This window comes from Phoca vitulina, unplaced genomic scaffold (genome assembly GCF_004348235.1).
Source record: "Phoca vitulina isolate PV1807 unplaced genomic scaffold, GSC_HSeal_1.0 scaffold85, whole genome shotgun sequence".
NCBI lineage: Eukaryota > Metazoa > Chordata > Mammalia > Carnivora > Phocidae > Phoca > Phoca vitulina.
This window is the reverse complement of record NW_022589788.1, coordinates 681,255-695,462: the sequence shown is the minus strand read 5'-3', so window position 1 is coordinate 695,462 and position 14,208 is coordinate 681,255. Positions and strand designations below refer to the sequence as shown.

The 14,208-nt window shown below is 54.4% G+C and overlaps 1 protein-coding gene across 1 annotated transcript in view; it reads left to right on the top strand.

Annotated features, from left to right (window-relative positions):
- NKX1-1 (NK1 homeobox 1) overlaps positions 1-3,245 on the top strand; it is a 36,978-nt gene extending 33,733 nt beyond the window's left edge. Inside the window, exons 2-3 of the mRNA XM_032395509.1 lie at positions 7-299; positions 2,371-3,245. Coding sequence (XP_032251400.1) covers positions 7-299; positions 2,371-3,245 — 1,168 coding nt within the window. The remainder of the gene's footprint in view (positions 1-6; positions 300-2,370) is intronic.
- The last annotated feature ends 10,963 nt before the right edge of the window (positions 3,246-14,208 follow it).

Here is a 14,208-nt window from a genome sequence, read left to right as displayed (position 1 = left end):
CGCCAGCGACACGGTGCCCGCGGCGCCCGAAGGGCCCGGGGCGGCCCGGCCTGGCCCGCCGCCGCGCCCCACCTCCTTCTCGGTGCTGGACATCCTGGACCCCAACAAGTTCAACAGCAGGAGACGCCGCTGTGTGCTTCTGGGCCCCGTGCCGCCGGCCGCGTGCGCCCCGTGCGCCCCGGCCCCGTGCGCCCCGGCCCCCGCCGCCCCGGGACGCCCGCCGCGCGCAGAGGAGCTGGAGCGCCGCGCCCTCGCCGCCGCCGGAGGAGCTGGAGCCGCCGCCGGAGCTGAGCCGCCGCGTGAGTAGGACGCGGCCCGCTCCGGTCGCGGGAGCCGGGGGACGGGCCGCATCTATGCGTTTACGCTCCCGGGCCCCTCGGCGAGCCGGGCCAGCCGAGTGCCGGGGCTCAGTGCGAAGTTCGCAGCGCGCGGGGCTCCGTCCGACCCGGACTCCGGGGCCGCTGCCGCCCCGCGCCTCCCGGGATGGCTCCGCCGGGCCTGTCCCAGGGCTGCGGGGCTGCAGGGCCGGCCTTGGAAGGTAGTTGGTGCGGAGGAGGAGGGGACCTGCGAGGCGGCGGGCCCGTGACCTCCCCGCCCCCACCGCCGCCCGAGGCCTCCCTCCCCCTTTTCTCCCTCTCCTCTTTTTTTTTTTTTTTTGGACAAATCAGACTAATTGTGACAAAACGCTGGTTATCTCTGGAAAAACAATTAAATCCCTTCGATTACAGTTAAGGGGAAATGTGCTTAGCGGCGGAAAGCGGCCGGTAATGGGGCGGCCCGCGCCCCCGGCCCGGTCGATATCCCATTACGGCAGCATGCATATCTCTTTCAAGCACCTTGCAAACTCCCCCCGAACATCTAAATTATAGGGTCAAAATTCGGATAATTACTCGATTAAAACCTATTACACTTATTAGGGGCCGCTATTGATCGAGAATTGCATTCGACCGGCTCCTGATTGCTTTTGGTGCCCCCTCCTCCGGCCCTTCCTCCCTCCAACTTCCCAGCCCCTCGGCAAAGCAGGGACGGGAGCTCAGGGTCGACAGGGCCGGGGCCGCAGTCTTGGGGCATAAGGGCCTCGGGGTACATGGACTCGCCTGATCCAGGTGTGGTCTAGATGAAGAGCAAACCCAGGTTGGCCGGAGGGGAACCCTTCGGGCTCTCGGCCTAGCCGGAGTTCTGGAAGTCTCCACCCAGAGCCTCCACCGCATGGGGAGCCCATCCCAGCGGAAGGCCCTGTCTCTTGGTTTCGGGGGGAGCCTAGTCAGGCCCTCTTCCTCCTCAGACTACCCTGACAAGGTAAAACTAGATGGCCAGGTGCTCTCAGGGTCCTCTAGGGGACAGCCTGCTCCTGCTAAGGGGTGTGGGTGGACCCCCCGCCCACCACACCTGCCCTGCTGACTTCCATGCAACCTCTGCAGTTGCCCTGGGGAAGTCTGCTAGCACCCAGTTTGACATTTATTCACCGGGTTCTTGATGCCAACCTGACTCAGCAGCGGGGGCTTGGTGCCCGACTGGGTAGCACTGTGTACAGCACCTGCCCTGGCTTTTTCTCATGGCTACACCACCACCTGTGGGGTGCAGTCCGCATAGATGCCCTCCCAGGCCCCGCCCAGGACAGACTCTTGTCTTCCAAATTTTCCACACTCGAAATGCAGCCACCTCAGGGGCCTCTGCTTGGAGGATTGGAGCTTCTGCTCAGACTGGACCTAGCGGGGACACCACCCCCACCCCCGGAGTTAGCACTGCTCAGGACCCCCACCGCCCAGGCCGGGACCTCCTGGTCAGGACCCCGACCGGCCGGGCTTTCAGCTGAGGGGCGGAGGGCTGCCAAGTTCCAGGGCCCGGAGGCTTGAGGTGGAAAGGGGCGGCCGGGTTTGGGCCCCAGAAGTTCCCTCCCGGCAGCCGGCTCCAGGCCCACCCCTGGCCTCTGGCCCGTCGGCTCTAAAATGCCCAGTAATTGGCTGGCCCACGCCTTTCCGTAATTGGAGGGTAATATACGCCGAAATAAATTAAATGGCCGTTAACTAGTTTGTACATTACACAAAATGAGTTTAATTAAGTTTGTATCTGCCCCGCGGATCGATCGGAGCTTTCGCTCTCCGTAGACCCGCGCGCGGCACCGGCCGGCCCGGCTCGGACAGAGGCACCGAGGCAGGGACGGAGAGCAGACGCGGGCGGGCGCGGAGCGAAGAGGAAGGAGAACGACGGCGCTCAGGGGAGGAGGAGGAGGAGGGCCGTGCCGCCGGGAAGCGACGGCACAGCGGGAGGGCGCGCGTCCCGGGGCCCGACGGCCCGAGGGCAGGGGCGCGCGGAGGGGAGGGCGCCGCGCCCTAACCGCGCTCTCCTCCCCGCCCCGCCCGCCCGCAGGCGCCGGCGACCCCTGCAAGGCGGACGAGGCCGAGGCCAGCGGCTACAGCAGCGGCGGCGGCGGCGGCCGCAGCCCGAGCGCGGACAGCGCGGACGAGGCGCCCGACGACGACTACGACGACGAGGCGCCCGACGCGGGGACTGCGCGCGGCGCGGAGGAGGCGCGGGGAGGCGGCGGCGGCCTCGCGGCCCGCGGGTCGGGCTGCCCCGGCGCGGCCGAGGCCGAGGCGGCCCCCGGCGCGGTGGATGAGGCTGCGGGCCCCGGCCCCCGCGGGAACTCGCCCGGAGCCCCGGGCCCGCCTGGAGGCTCGGCGGCGGCGGCGCCGGGGGGCGCGGGGCCGACCCCACAGGGCGCGGCGGCGGCGGCGAAGCCCAAGCGGAAGCGCACGGGCTCGGACTCCAAGTCCGGGAAGCCGCGGCGCGCGCGCACCGCCTTCACCTACGAGCAGCTCGTGGCGCTGGAGAACAAGTTCAAGGCGACGCGCTACCTGTCGGTGTGCGAGCGCCTCAACCTGGCGCTGTCGCTGAGCCTCACCGAGACGCAGGTGAAGATCTGGTTCCAGAACCGCCGCACCAAGTGGAAGAAGCAGAACCCCGGTGCCGACACGAGCGCGCCGACCGGCGGCGGCGGGGCAGCGGGGCCGGGCGCGGGGCCGGGCGCCGGGCTGCCCGGCGGCCTCAGCCCGCTCAGCCCGTCGCCGCCCATGGGCGCGCCGCTCGCCATGCACGGCCCCGCGGGGTACCCGGCGCACGGCCCCGGCGGCCTGGTGTGCGCCGCGCAGCTGCCCTTCCTGTCGAGCCCGGCCGTGCTGTCGCCCTTCGTGCTGGGCTCGCAGACCTACGGCGCGCCCGCCTTCTACGCGCCGCACCTCTGAGCGCGGCGGCCGACTGGGACCCGAAGGCGCCCGCCGCCGGGGCTTTCGTAAGGCCTCGGTCGTGGACTCTGTATATAGCCGGTTGCTACAGAAGAGTTTTAAATTTATAAACGACTGTACGCGTCGGGGCCGGGCTCGGCCCGCTCGGAAGCACTTTGCTGAACTTTACTCAATCAATAAACCGCAGGAGGCTGCACCCGCGTCCCTCAGGCTCCCGCGCTGCCCTCGCCCGTCGGTGGGGACTTACGTCATGGCTACCGAGGCGCCTCGGGCTGTTGGACCGGGCGCTGGGCTCAGGCCCCAATTTCCCCGGTGTCCCATGGCCAAACTCTGCAGTGCGGTGGCGCCTGGGCTCCCCACCTCCCCAACACACACGCACTTGGGGCTGAGTGACTGTCTGCTATCCAAGAGTCCCCGGGTCTCCCCTTCCCTCACCCCGGACCCCATGGCTTCAGGGACATCCCCCTTCCTCCTCTGTGTAGCCTTAAGGGGCTCTTAGTGGGGAGGAAGCCTGGTGGAGCAGAGCCGGGCACAGAGTCGGGGCTGGGAGCAGCACTGTCCCCTGGGCACCTACCCCTGTCATCCGCACCTGGAGCACCAGGCCGGGGCAGGGCCGGCCTGCGTTGGGCACATGTGCCCCCAGGCCTGGCAGGGATGAGCTCTTGTCGATTCCCAGAGGAGGGAAGCTGGGGCTCCCCAGGCTCGAGCGGCTGGCCCAAGGGCGCCAGAGCTGGACCGCAAGCCCGGCCCGCACGAGTCCCGCGCTCCAGCCCAGCACAGCCACCTCTCCTCCAAAGACTCGCGGGTCCCGCTCTGGGCGCGGTCTCCACACGGGTTCCTGGAGCCCTGGGAACGCGGGGAAGGGAGAGGTGGTGACACTGAGCCTGTGGCTGCCCGACACGAGAGCCAAGGCTGCAGGGACACAGGCCCGGGGGCACGGTGAGGAGGGGTCCCCACAGCAGCACCGCCCGGACTTGGCAAGAGCTCCGAGGGGTAGCAGGATGCCGGGCGCTGTGGGGCCCGTGCTCCCGCCCAACCCTGCGGCTGGTCCGCGCCGAGCCCTGCGCCACAGAAAGAGCCGGCTGCGCTTGGGAACGCATCTTCTCTAGGTGTGCATCCCCTCCGTGTGCGAGGAGCCGGCTGAGATCTCAGACCTTGTCCCCGCGCTAGGTAGCCCGCCAGCATCCACTTCGGGGAGGGCTGAGGCTGGGTTGGGGAGCGAGAGGGCCTGAGAGGGTGGGTGGCTGCACCTGCCTGGGCAGGAGTGGGGAGAGCGACCCCTCTTGCCTTCCCCATCACCAGTGGGTAAAGGGCCGCTGAGGGGCAGCCCCCAGCCCATTGGGCAGCTGGGGTGGGGCTGGGGGTAAAGGTAGCTGCGACCACCCTGCCCACTGCTGCGGCTGGCCTCCTGCAGGCTGCTCTGCTTCAGAACATCCGGTCCCCCCCCCCCTCCATCCGCACAGCACTGGCACCAGGAAATTTTCTGCTAAGTAACCCTGCTGACGTTGTCAGCCCCACGAGCGGGGCTCTCCCGTTGGCAGAGCTCACGTCTGCTGAATCTAACAGGGGAGGGTGCAGGGTGGGGACACCCCTGGTCCCGCCACTGAGGCCTGGGCATCCAGGCTACAGGCAGCTGACAGAGGAGACCCAGAGCTCCAGAAAGTTCCAGAGGGCTCTTGGCCTAAAATCAAATCACCCACATTATTGTGCACTTAGCCCAACCGGGCTCGAAGTGCTGCCAAGCAAGAAGCTACAGCCTCCACCTCCTGGGAGCGGGGACGGCAGCCCCAAAGGTGCTGGGGTCTCCCCAAGCCCACCTTGCCTGAGCTCAGCGGGGCCTGCTGCATCACAGCCCTCAGAGGGAGAGGATGAGGTAGACCAGGTACACCCACCCTGGGAGTCTGCCCAGTGCCTGCGTGGTGCTCAGGCCCCCGCGAGCCGGCACTCCCAGCCTGAGCTGGAGGCAGAGGTGAGTGGTGGCTTTCCTGGCCCCTTATCACTGTCCCCCACCACGGGGGCCCCACGAAGGGCTGTCTCCGGTCCGCGATCTGAGTGCACTCTGGGACGGTCCCTCCTCAAGCTCCTGGGACCAGTCCTGGCTGCAGTCTGCATCCACCGGCATCCCAGAACACACCCAGGTCGTCTCTGTCTCCTGTCGAGCAAGGCACAGGTCCTGCAGGTGTGAGTCCGGACACATACAGGCCTACCTGAAGGCCTCGCGTCTCCTGCCCAGGGACTGCTGAGCCCAGACAGAGGCAGAGCTCGCTGCCCGTGAGGCCACTCCCCACACCACTCGGCCCTCCTCTCTTCCCACCATGCCCACCCACAGCTGCCTTGCTATTAGGATTGGCTTTGGCTGCATGAAAGAGAAAATCCAAATGAACACAAGTAGAAAGGAGATTATTCATTTTCTCTTGTGTGAGGGAAATCTGGTTACTGGCAGCCCCAGGCAGCTATGACACCTACACAGAGTCCTTGGAAACCCTCCTCCATCCCACTGTCTGCTACAGCAACCCTGGGCTGGGACCTCATCCTCAGGGACCCAGATGCAGGGCGACGCTCCGGCCATCACATCCCCATTCCAGGCAGCGGACGGGAAGGAAAGGAGAAGAGGGGGAACACCCCTTTTCCTTTTTAGGCGCTTTCCCAGAAGCCCACGTAACGCAGCTGCTCACAACTCATTGGCCAGAGCTTGGTCACATGACCACTCCTAGCCAAGGGAGGCTGGGAAATGTAGTTTTTAAAGCTGGTGGCGACTTACTCCTCGTAAAGAGGGGAGAATGGGTATGGGGGCTGCTAGCGGACCTGCCACCCTCACAGCTTTGCCCGCTTTCCTGCCTACCTGCCCCGCTCAAGTCTCATCAGCTTTGCTCCGCCCCTCCTCTCCGGCAGCGGGGCCTCACCCTCGAGACGGCACACACCCCGCCGGCAGCCGGCCGCCCCGCCCCACCGTGTCCACCTCCCTCTCTCCACGGCCCCCCACCGCCCCTCCCACCTGCCCGCGCGCGGGGCGCCCTCCCTCCTCACCCACTCTTCCCCGCTGGGCCGTGTCCACACCCTCCTTCCGCTCCACCCTGGGGAGCGTCCAGCCGCCCCCTTCCAAGCCAGAGTTACCCAAGGAGCTGTCTACACTCGCTGTCTACACCGGCCTCCTCACCAGCTTCTCCACTTGAGCCCGCGCGGCCCCCGCCCCGCTGCCTGGCCAGTTCTGCTGCTGCTCCTTCGCTCCGCCGCCCCCGCTGGACCCCGGGCTCCGCGGACCCCTCGCGCCCCACCTGCAGTCCCGCAGGGGCGAGGATGAGCCCAGCTCCGCCGCCGTCGGGGAACGCGGCCCCCAGCCCCACCTCACTCCCCATCCCCAGGACCCGCTGCTGTCCTCGCTCTCCCGCCTGCCCTGCCCTCCCCTCCCCGGCCGTCGTGCCCTGGTCCACGTGGTGCCCTCCCCACACAGCTGCAGAGGGCCCTTCTGTGGCCGCCTCTTCAGCCCCGTGGCCCTCCCCACGACCAGTCACTGCCTGTGCCCTCCCGCTCCTCCTCCCTTACCTGCAGAGTCGCTTGTGACCACTCGCCCCTGCTCCCAGCAAGCCAGCCTCGTCGTCACATCCCCCATCCCCAAGTGGCATCCAGGGCCCAATGTGGAGTCCCCAGATCTCTGCCCTGGGCCACTTGAGGTTCGCATGTCTCTCTGAAGTGTCACTCAGCTCAGAGGGACCTTCCTAGGCTACTCGAGGGATCTGGTGAGGCTTCCTGGAGGGGGTGGTATTTCCATGGGGAGGGTAAGGGGGCATACAGCCTGGGACAGCCTGGGGCACCCAGGGGCAGCAGGTGGTAACAGCTGGGGGGGAAGGGGGGTCAAGTAGGTCATTCTCAGGGACGTAGGAACTGTCACACAGACACTGTCACACACAGGTCCATGAGGAAGGGGGTCCTCTTCCATTCTGGGGCCCCATCCCCCACAGGCAGGTGACAACTCCAGGACGCCACATCCCACTCCATCCCAGACAGCCCTGTGTGATGGCCCTTTCAGAGCAGCCGGCTGAGGGCTGATCTATTCACCCTCTTGCCTGGGCATATGGGCTGCTGGTAGCTGGATGCCTATCCCCAGCATAAAAGACTGCATTTTCTGCTTCCTGGGCAGCTGGATACTACCATGTGACTGGACAAAGCAGCAGGGCACCTGAAAAAGGCTCTTCACAGGAAATGGAGGTATACCCCCTCCCCTCTTTCCATCCCCATACCCTGTGATGGCTGGAGCCCCAGCAGCCAACTTGGGCCAAGAGGTAACCTTGGGGATGGAGGCCCTACGCACTGATGCCAGGAAGAGAACAGCCCCAACGGCACTGTGGGTGTCTTCTCACCAGCTTGGGGCACCCACCTTAGAGCTTTTCATGCAGAAGCACACATAAATCCTGTGTTGGAGTTAGCTAATTCTGTGACACCCTGTTTCTGTAATAGTCTATCCAACCCCAGTCCTGAGTCACAACTCTGGAATGATGCTCCCCGGGCCCTGCCAATCCTCCCTCCTGCCGTCTGCTCTGGATGGGGACAGCAGGGCCCCTCCATCCCATGCTCCACCAGCAGCCCCTATGGCCCTGAGTTAAGTTTCACAAAACACCCCCCTCCCCCGCACCTCTTGTTGTCTAACTGCCTCAAAGTGAACGGAAAGCGGTCTCTGACGTAGAAACATAGCACAAAGCTACAGTAATCACAACGGTGTGGTAACACACACATAGGCAAGTTGATGGGGCAGAAGAGAAAGCTCACAAGCAGAACCACTGTCCACGGGTATCGACATAAGAGAAGGTGCTCCACATCCGCTAAAGAAATACTAATTTGTCAAGAAATGGATGACAGCTGGGCAGCTATTTGAAATAGAAAACTGGATTTCCTGGGTCATGTTTTATATTAAAATAAGTGATAAATAGATTAGTGAGATTTAAATGTGGAAATGAAACCCATAAAAGTACCAGAGGAAACACACAAAGAATTTTTTAATATAATCTTTGGGGAAGGGACACAGAGACTCAGACACATGAACATCCACGCGGCAAAACATTAGCAAAGTCAGCAGACAGGAAATATTTGCAACCTGTCACACAGAGCAAGTTTTCTTAATGAATAAAGAGCTCCTACACTTAAATAAGCCAATAAACCAACAGGAAAATGAGCAAAGGCTATGGATGTACAACTCACAGAACAGGAGCAACAAGGAGCACTTTACCATGCGAAAAAATGCTCAACAGCTCACTCGTAAGAGACAGGTCGATTATAACCCCGAGATGCCAGTGTTCCCCGGGGCTTGGCAAAGATCAAGATGCTCGCCACCACACAGAGGGAGGGAGGGTTCCGGAAGTCAGTGTTCTTGCAGGTTGCTTCTGGGAAAGCAAGCTGGAATCCCCGGGACTCCGGCCCACAGACACACATGGCTGTGCGTGAAGATGCGTCCGTACAAGCGCATCTGCGGCAGGACCTCTAGGAACAGTAAAGGGCTAGGAAGGGCCTTCCTGCCCAGCAATCGGGACTGCTCAAAATGCCACAGAACCCGGGGGAAACTGACAAAATTAACTTTTTCAAAACTCTGGAAATTAACCAAAGACCCGTACAATCCAAGGAGGGTTTACTCTAGAAAAATGGCTCAATCTTGGTGGGAAGGGCAAAGCTGGTGGCATTTTCAGTTACTGTTCTCATTCCCTCTCTCCAGCTCTGCAGCGGCCTTTATACCCAGCAACCTTGGGGCCACAGTAGCCTGGAGATCAACAGCCTAGCAGCCACTGGGAGGGGAAGACTGGGTCCCAAAGCCCCTCCTCCCTCAGAGACTTGTCACTACTGGAATCGTCAGGCTGCTACCCGGAAAAAACCCATTCGCCAGGCTTGTCTTTTCTTCTGGCCTGACAACCGGCTCAGTGCGGGCCTGTCGAGAACAATCAGGGATACTGTTGGACAACGAGCGGTCTGCGGTGGCAACTTCCGCTTGGCCAAAGAAGAGGCTGGTGAGAAATCCCAAAGACCTGAAGAGTCCGTAGCTCTCACCTCTGGCTGAACTTGAGGCCCGGAACAAGCAGGAAGTGTGAGCTAAGGCAGAGGGGGCAACTACCTGGCTGAGGGTTCAAGGTGTGCCCAACACACACACGGCTTTCGGCCACAACCCACAAGACTTCTTGGATCAAAGCATTTAAGGAAGTCTCTGTCCATTCATGAGCTGATCACTAAGCTGACCAAACAGAGACTTCGGTGGCCAAGCATGACAAAGAATACACATTTTTACATAGTTAGTCCAGAAAAGACACTAAACAAATAGCAACAACAAATTGTGTGTGTGTGGGGGGATCTGATTTCCAGAGTTGCCATCTTATATCATCTAAAATGTCTAATGTCAACAAAAAAATTATGACACACAAGGAAACAGGTAAGTATGGCCCATACATAAGGAGAAGAGTAGTCAGTGGAAACTGTCCCTGAATAAGCCCAATGCTGAACTTATTAGACAAATACTATAAACCAGTTCTTATAAACATGTTCAAAGAAGTAAAGGAAGCCATGTCTAAAGAATTAAAATATGAGATAATGTTTCACCAAATAGAGAACATTGGTAAAAAGAAAGAAATTATAGACGAGAACCAAAGAGAAAATTCTGGACTTGGAAAGTACAAGTGAAATGAGATATTCATTAGAACAACTAAATATTAGATTTTAGTTGGCAAAAGAAAGAATCTGTGACCCTGAAGACAGATCAATAGGTCCATTCTGAGGAACAGAAAAAAGAAAGAAAAAAAAGAACAGGGCCTCAGGGACCAAAGAGACACCACCGACCACCTGATATACACATAATGGGAGTCCAATGACAGGAGAGAGAGAAAGAGACAGAAAGAACCTTTGAAGAAATAATGGACCCAAACCTCCCAAATTTGATGAACGACAACCTCTACATCCAAGAAGCTCAACAAATTCTAAGGAGGACACACACAAAGAGATCCGTAACTAGACACATAGTTAAAACTGTTAAAAGTCAAAGACAAAGAGCGTTTTAAAAGCAGCAAGGAAAAAACCCAACTTATTGTATATAAAGCATTTTCCAAAATCCCAGCTTAATAACACTGGCTTCTCATCAGAAACCGTGGACACCAGAAGGCAGTGGGATGATACATTCAAAGGGTGAGAAGACAAAGACGATTAACAACATATTGAAATCTAGCAAAGCTATTCTTCAAAAGTGAAGACGTTAGGACATTCCAGATAAACAAGAATGGGGACAATTCACTGCTAACAGGCCTATCCCTCAAGAAACACTGCAAGGAGCCCTTCAGACCAAAGTGAAAGACACTAGTCGAATGCACAAGAAGAGACAGATGGTGCAGGTAAAGGCAACCGCAGAGCCAAAGAGCAGACAGAATAAATGTATTTTTGTTCGTAAATCTTTTCTTTTCCTATCTGACTTTAAAGAGCTGCATAAAGCAATAATCACAAAACTGTGTTGATGGGCTCACAATCTATAAAACTGTAATTTGTATGACAAAAATCACACAAAGGCACTAGGAGGGAACATAACTCTATTAGAGCAGAGCTTTTGTACACTCCTGAAACTAAGCTGGTATGAAGCCAAACTAGACTGTATTTACTTGTTCACTGGAATCTGCAGTACAACCACTAAAGAATTCCCCCCACAACAAAAATTCAGTGACAGACACAGGGGAATTCAGCGAACATCCATCTAACACACACACACACACACACACACACACACAGCAATGGGGCAAAGAGGAAAAAGACATGTAAAAAACTGAAAAATAACAGACATAAATCTTCCCTTATCAGTAAGTACATTAAAGGTAAATGGACTAAATATCGCACTTGGAGGCAGAGATCAGCAGAGCAGATTAAAAGCCACAATCAGCTGCATGCTGTCTTCAAGGAGCATGTTAGAATCAGACACAACGAAACTACACGGGTGGAAGAAGATGTACCACACAAACAACAGCCACAAGGCATATGGATATCATACAAAAGAGACTTTAAGACAAAAGCTGTTACTAGACACAGAGAAGACCCCATTACAAAAGGGTCACTCCATCAGGAAAAGTAACAGTACGGAGAACAACCGGGTGGAAGGTCAATGGGGAAAGAGAAGACACGTGACGCTATGAACCACCTTGACTTAACACGAATCTACAGAACACTCAACAACAGAACAGTTCTCAAGTGTACACGGGACATTCTCCAGGATACACATATAAAATAAGTCTTAAATTTCAAAGGACTGAAATCATACACAATGTATTCTTTGGCCACATGGAATGAAATTAGAAATCAATTAACAAAAGAAAATTTGGGAAATTAACAAGTATGTGGAAATTAAACCAACTCCTGAATAATCAATGGGTAAAAGAAATTCAAGAGAAATGAGAAAATACTTGGAGATAAAGATGAAACACAACATACCAAAACTTACGCAATGAAGCTAAAGCAGTGCTTAGATGAAAACTTACAGTTGTAAACACCTACCTGAAAAAGAAGCTAGACCTCAAATCAATAAGCTAATCTTCTATCTTAAGAAACTAGAAAGAGAGAAGACTAAACCCAGAGCAACCCAAAGTAAATAATAAAGATCAGAGCGGAAATTAACAAAACAAAAAATGAAAAAAAACGAGAGAAAAATCAACAAAACCAGAAGTTGGGTTTTGAATAAATCAATAAAATTGATAAGCCTTTAGTTAGACTGGCCAAGCAAATTTTAAAAAGTGAGAAAACACTCAGATTTCTAAAATCCCGGAATGAAAGAAGAGGCATTGCCAGCAACCTTAAACAAATAAAAAGAATTACAAAGGAATACTATAAACAACTGCATGTCAACAAATTACAACCAAAAACCTGTATGAAACAGACAAATTCCTAAAAATATAGAAACTACTAAGACTGATTCAAGGAAGAACAGGAAATCTAAACAGATCTACAATAAATAAAGATAATAAATTAATTTTTTTAAAAGATTTTGTTTAATTATTTGTCAGAGAAAGAGAGGGAGAGAGAGCACCAGCAGAAGGAGTGGCAGAGGGAGAGGGAGAAGCAGAATTCCCACTGAGCAGGGAGCATTTGGGACTCGATCCCAGAACCCTGGGATCATGATCTGATCCGAAGGCAGACGCTTAACCGACTGAGACACCCAGGCACCCAAGATAATAAATTTAAAAAAAAACAAAAAAACAAAAAAAAAAGACTTCTCACAAGGAAAAGCCCAGGACCAAATGACTTCATTGGTGAATTCCACCAAATGTTTAAAGGATTAACACAAATCCTTCATAAATTCTTCCAAAAAACAGACAAGGAAGGAACATTTCCCAACTCAATCTATGAGGCCAGTACTACTCTGATACCAAAGCCAGACAAGGACATCATAAGAAAAAAAGTGTATGGTAATATCTCTTATGAGCAGAGACACAAAATTCCTTAACAAAATACTAGCAAACCAGGTCATTGGAATCGCAGAATATTAGCAAACCAAGTGCAATAACATAAAAAGAATTATATATCAGACCAAGTGGGATTTATCCCATGAATGCAAGGGTGGTTCAGCATATGAAAAACAATTCATGTAGTATACCATAGCAACAGAATAAAGAACAAAACCACACAACCATTTTAATAGATATAAAAAGACATCTCACAGAATTCAACATCAAGACAAAAACACTCAACAAACTAGAATTAGAAGGGACCTTTCTCAGCCTGGCAAAATGCATCTACAAAAACCCACAGCCAACACCATTCTCAATGGTGAAAGACTGAAAGCTTTCTCCCCAAAACCAGGAACAAGATGAAGATGTCTGCTCTCACCACTGCTATTCGACATTGTACTGGAGGTTCCTAATTTGCCAAGGCAATTAGGCAAAAGAAAGAAAGGCATCCAAATTGTAAAGGAAGCATTCTATTTGCAGATGACATGATTGTGCATAGAGAAAATCCCAAGGAATCTACACACACACACACAATTAGAACTAACCGAGCTCAGCACAGTTTCAGGCTACAAGACCAACGTACAAAAATCAGTTGTATTTCTATACAGTAACAATGAACAATCCAAAAATGAAATTCAGAAAACAATTATATTTACAATAGCATCAAAAAGAATAAAATATTTAAGAATAAATTTAACAAAATAAGTGCATAACTTGTACACTGAAAACAACAAGAAACTGTTGAAATAAGCTAAAGAACAGCCAAATAATAAGAATATCCCAAGTTCATGAATCATAAAACTTAATATGAAGATGACAATACTTTCCAAAAGTGATCCCCAGATTCAACAAAATCTCTATCAAAATCTCAGCTGCCCTTTTTTGGTAGAAATTAACAAGCCGATCCTAAAATTCATTTGGAAATGCAAGGGACCCAGAATAGCCAAGATAATCTTGAAAAAGAACAAAGTTGGGGGACTTACTTTCAGGGTTCAAAACTTACCACAAAGCAAGATTAACCAAGACACTGCAGCATTGGCATAAGGATATATATAGGTCAGTGGAACAGAACGGAGAATCCAGAAATAAACTCTTACATTTATGGCCAACGGATGATCAGCAAAGGTGTCAAGATAATTCGGTGGGGGAAAGAATAATCTTTTCAACACATGGTGCTGGGACAACTGGAATCCACACACAAAAGAATGAAGTTGGATCCCTACCTCATACCATATACAAAAATTAACTCAAAATGGATCAAAGACCTAAATTTAAGAGCTAAGACTATAAAACTCTTAGAAGAAAATGTAGGAGTAAATCATAATCTTGGATCAGGCCAGGTGCTCAGGACACCAGAAGCACATGAAACAAAAGAAAAAATAGATATTGGATGTCATTAAAATTAACAACTTAGTGCTTCAAAGGGCACCATCGAGAAAGTGAAAAGAGAATGAGAGAAAATATTTGCAAAACAAGATAAGGGTCTAGAATATATAAAGAATTCTTTTTTTTTT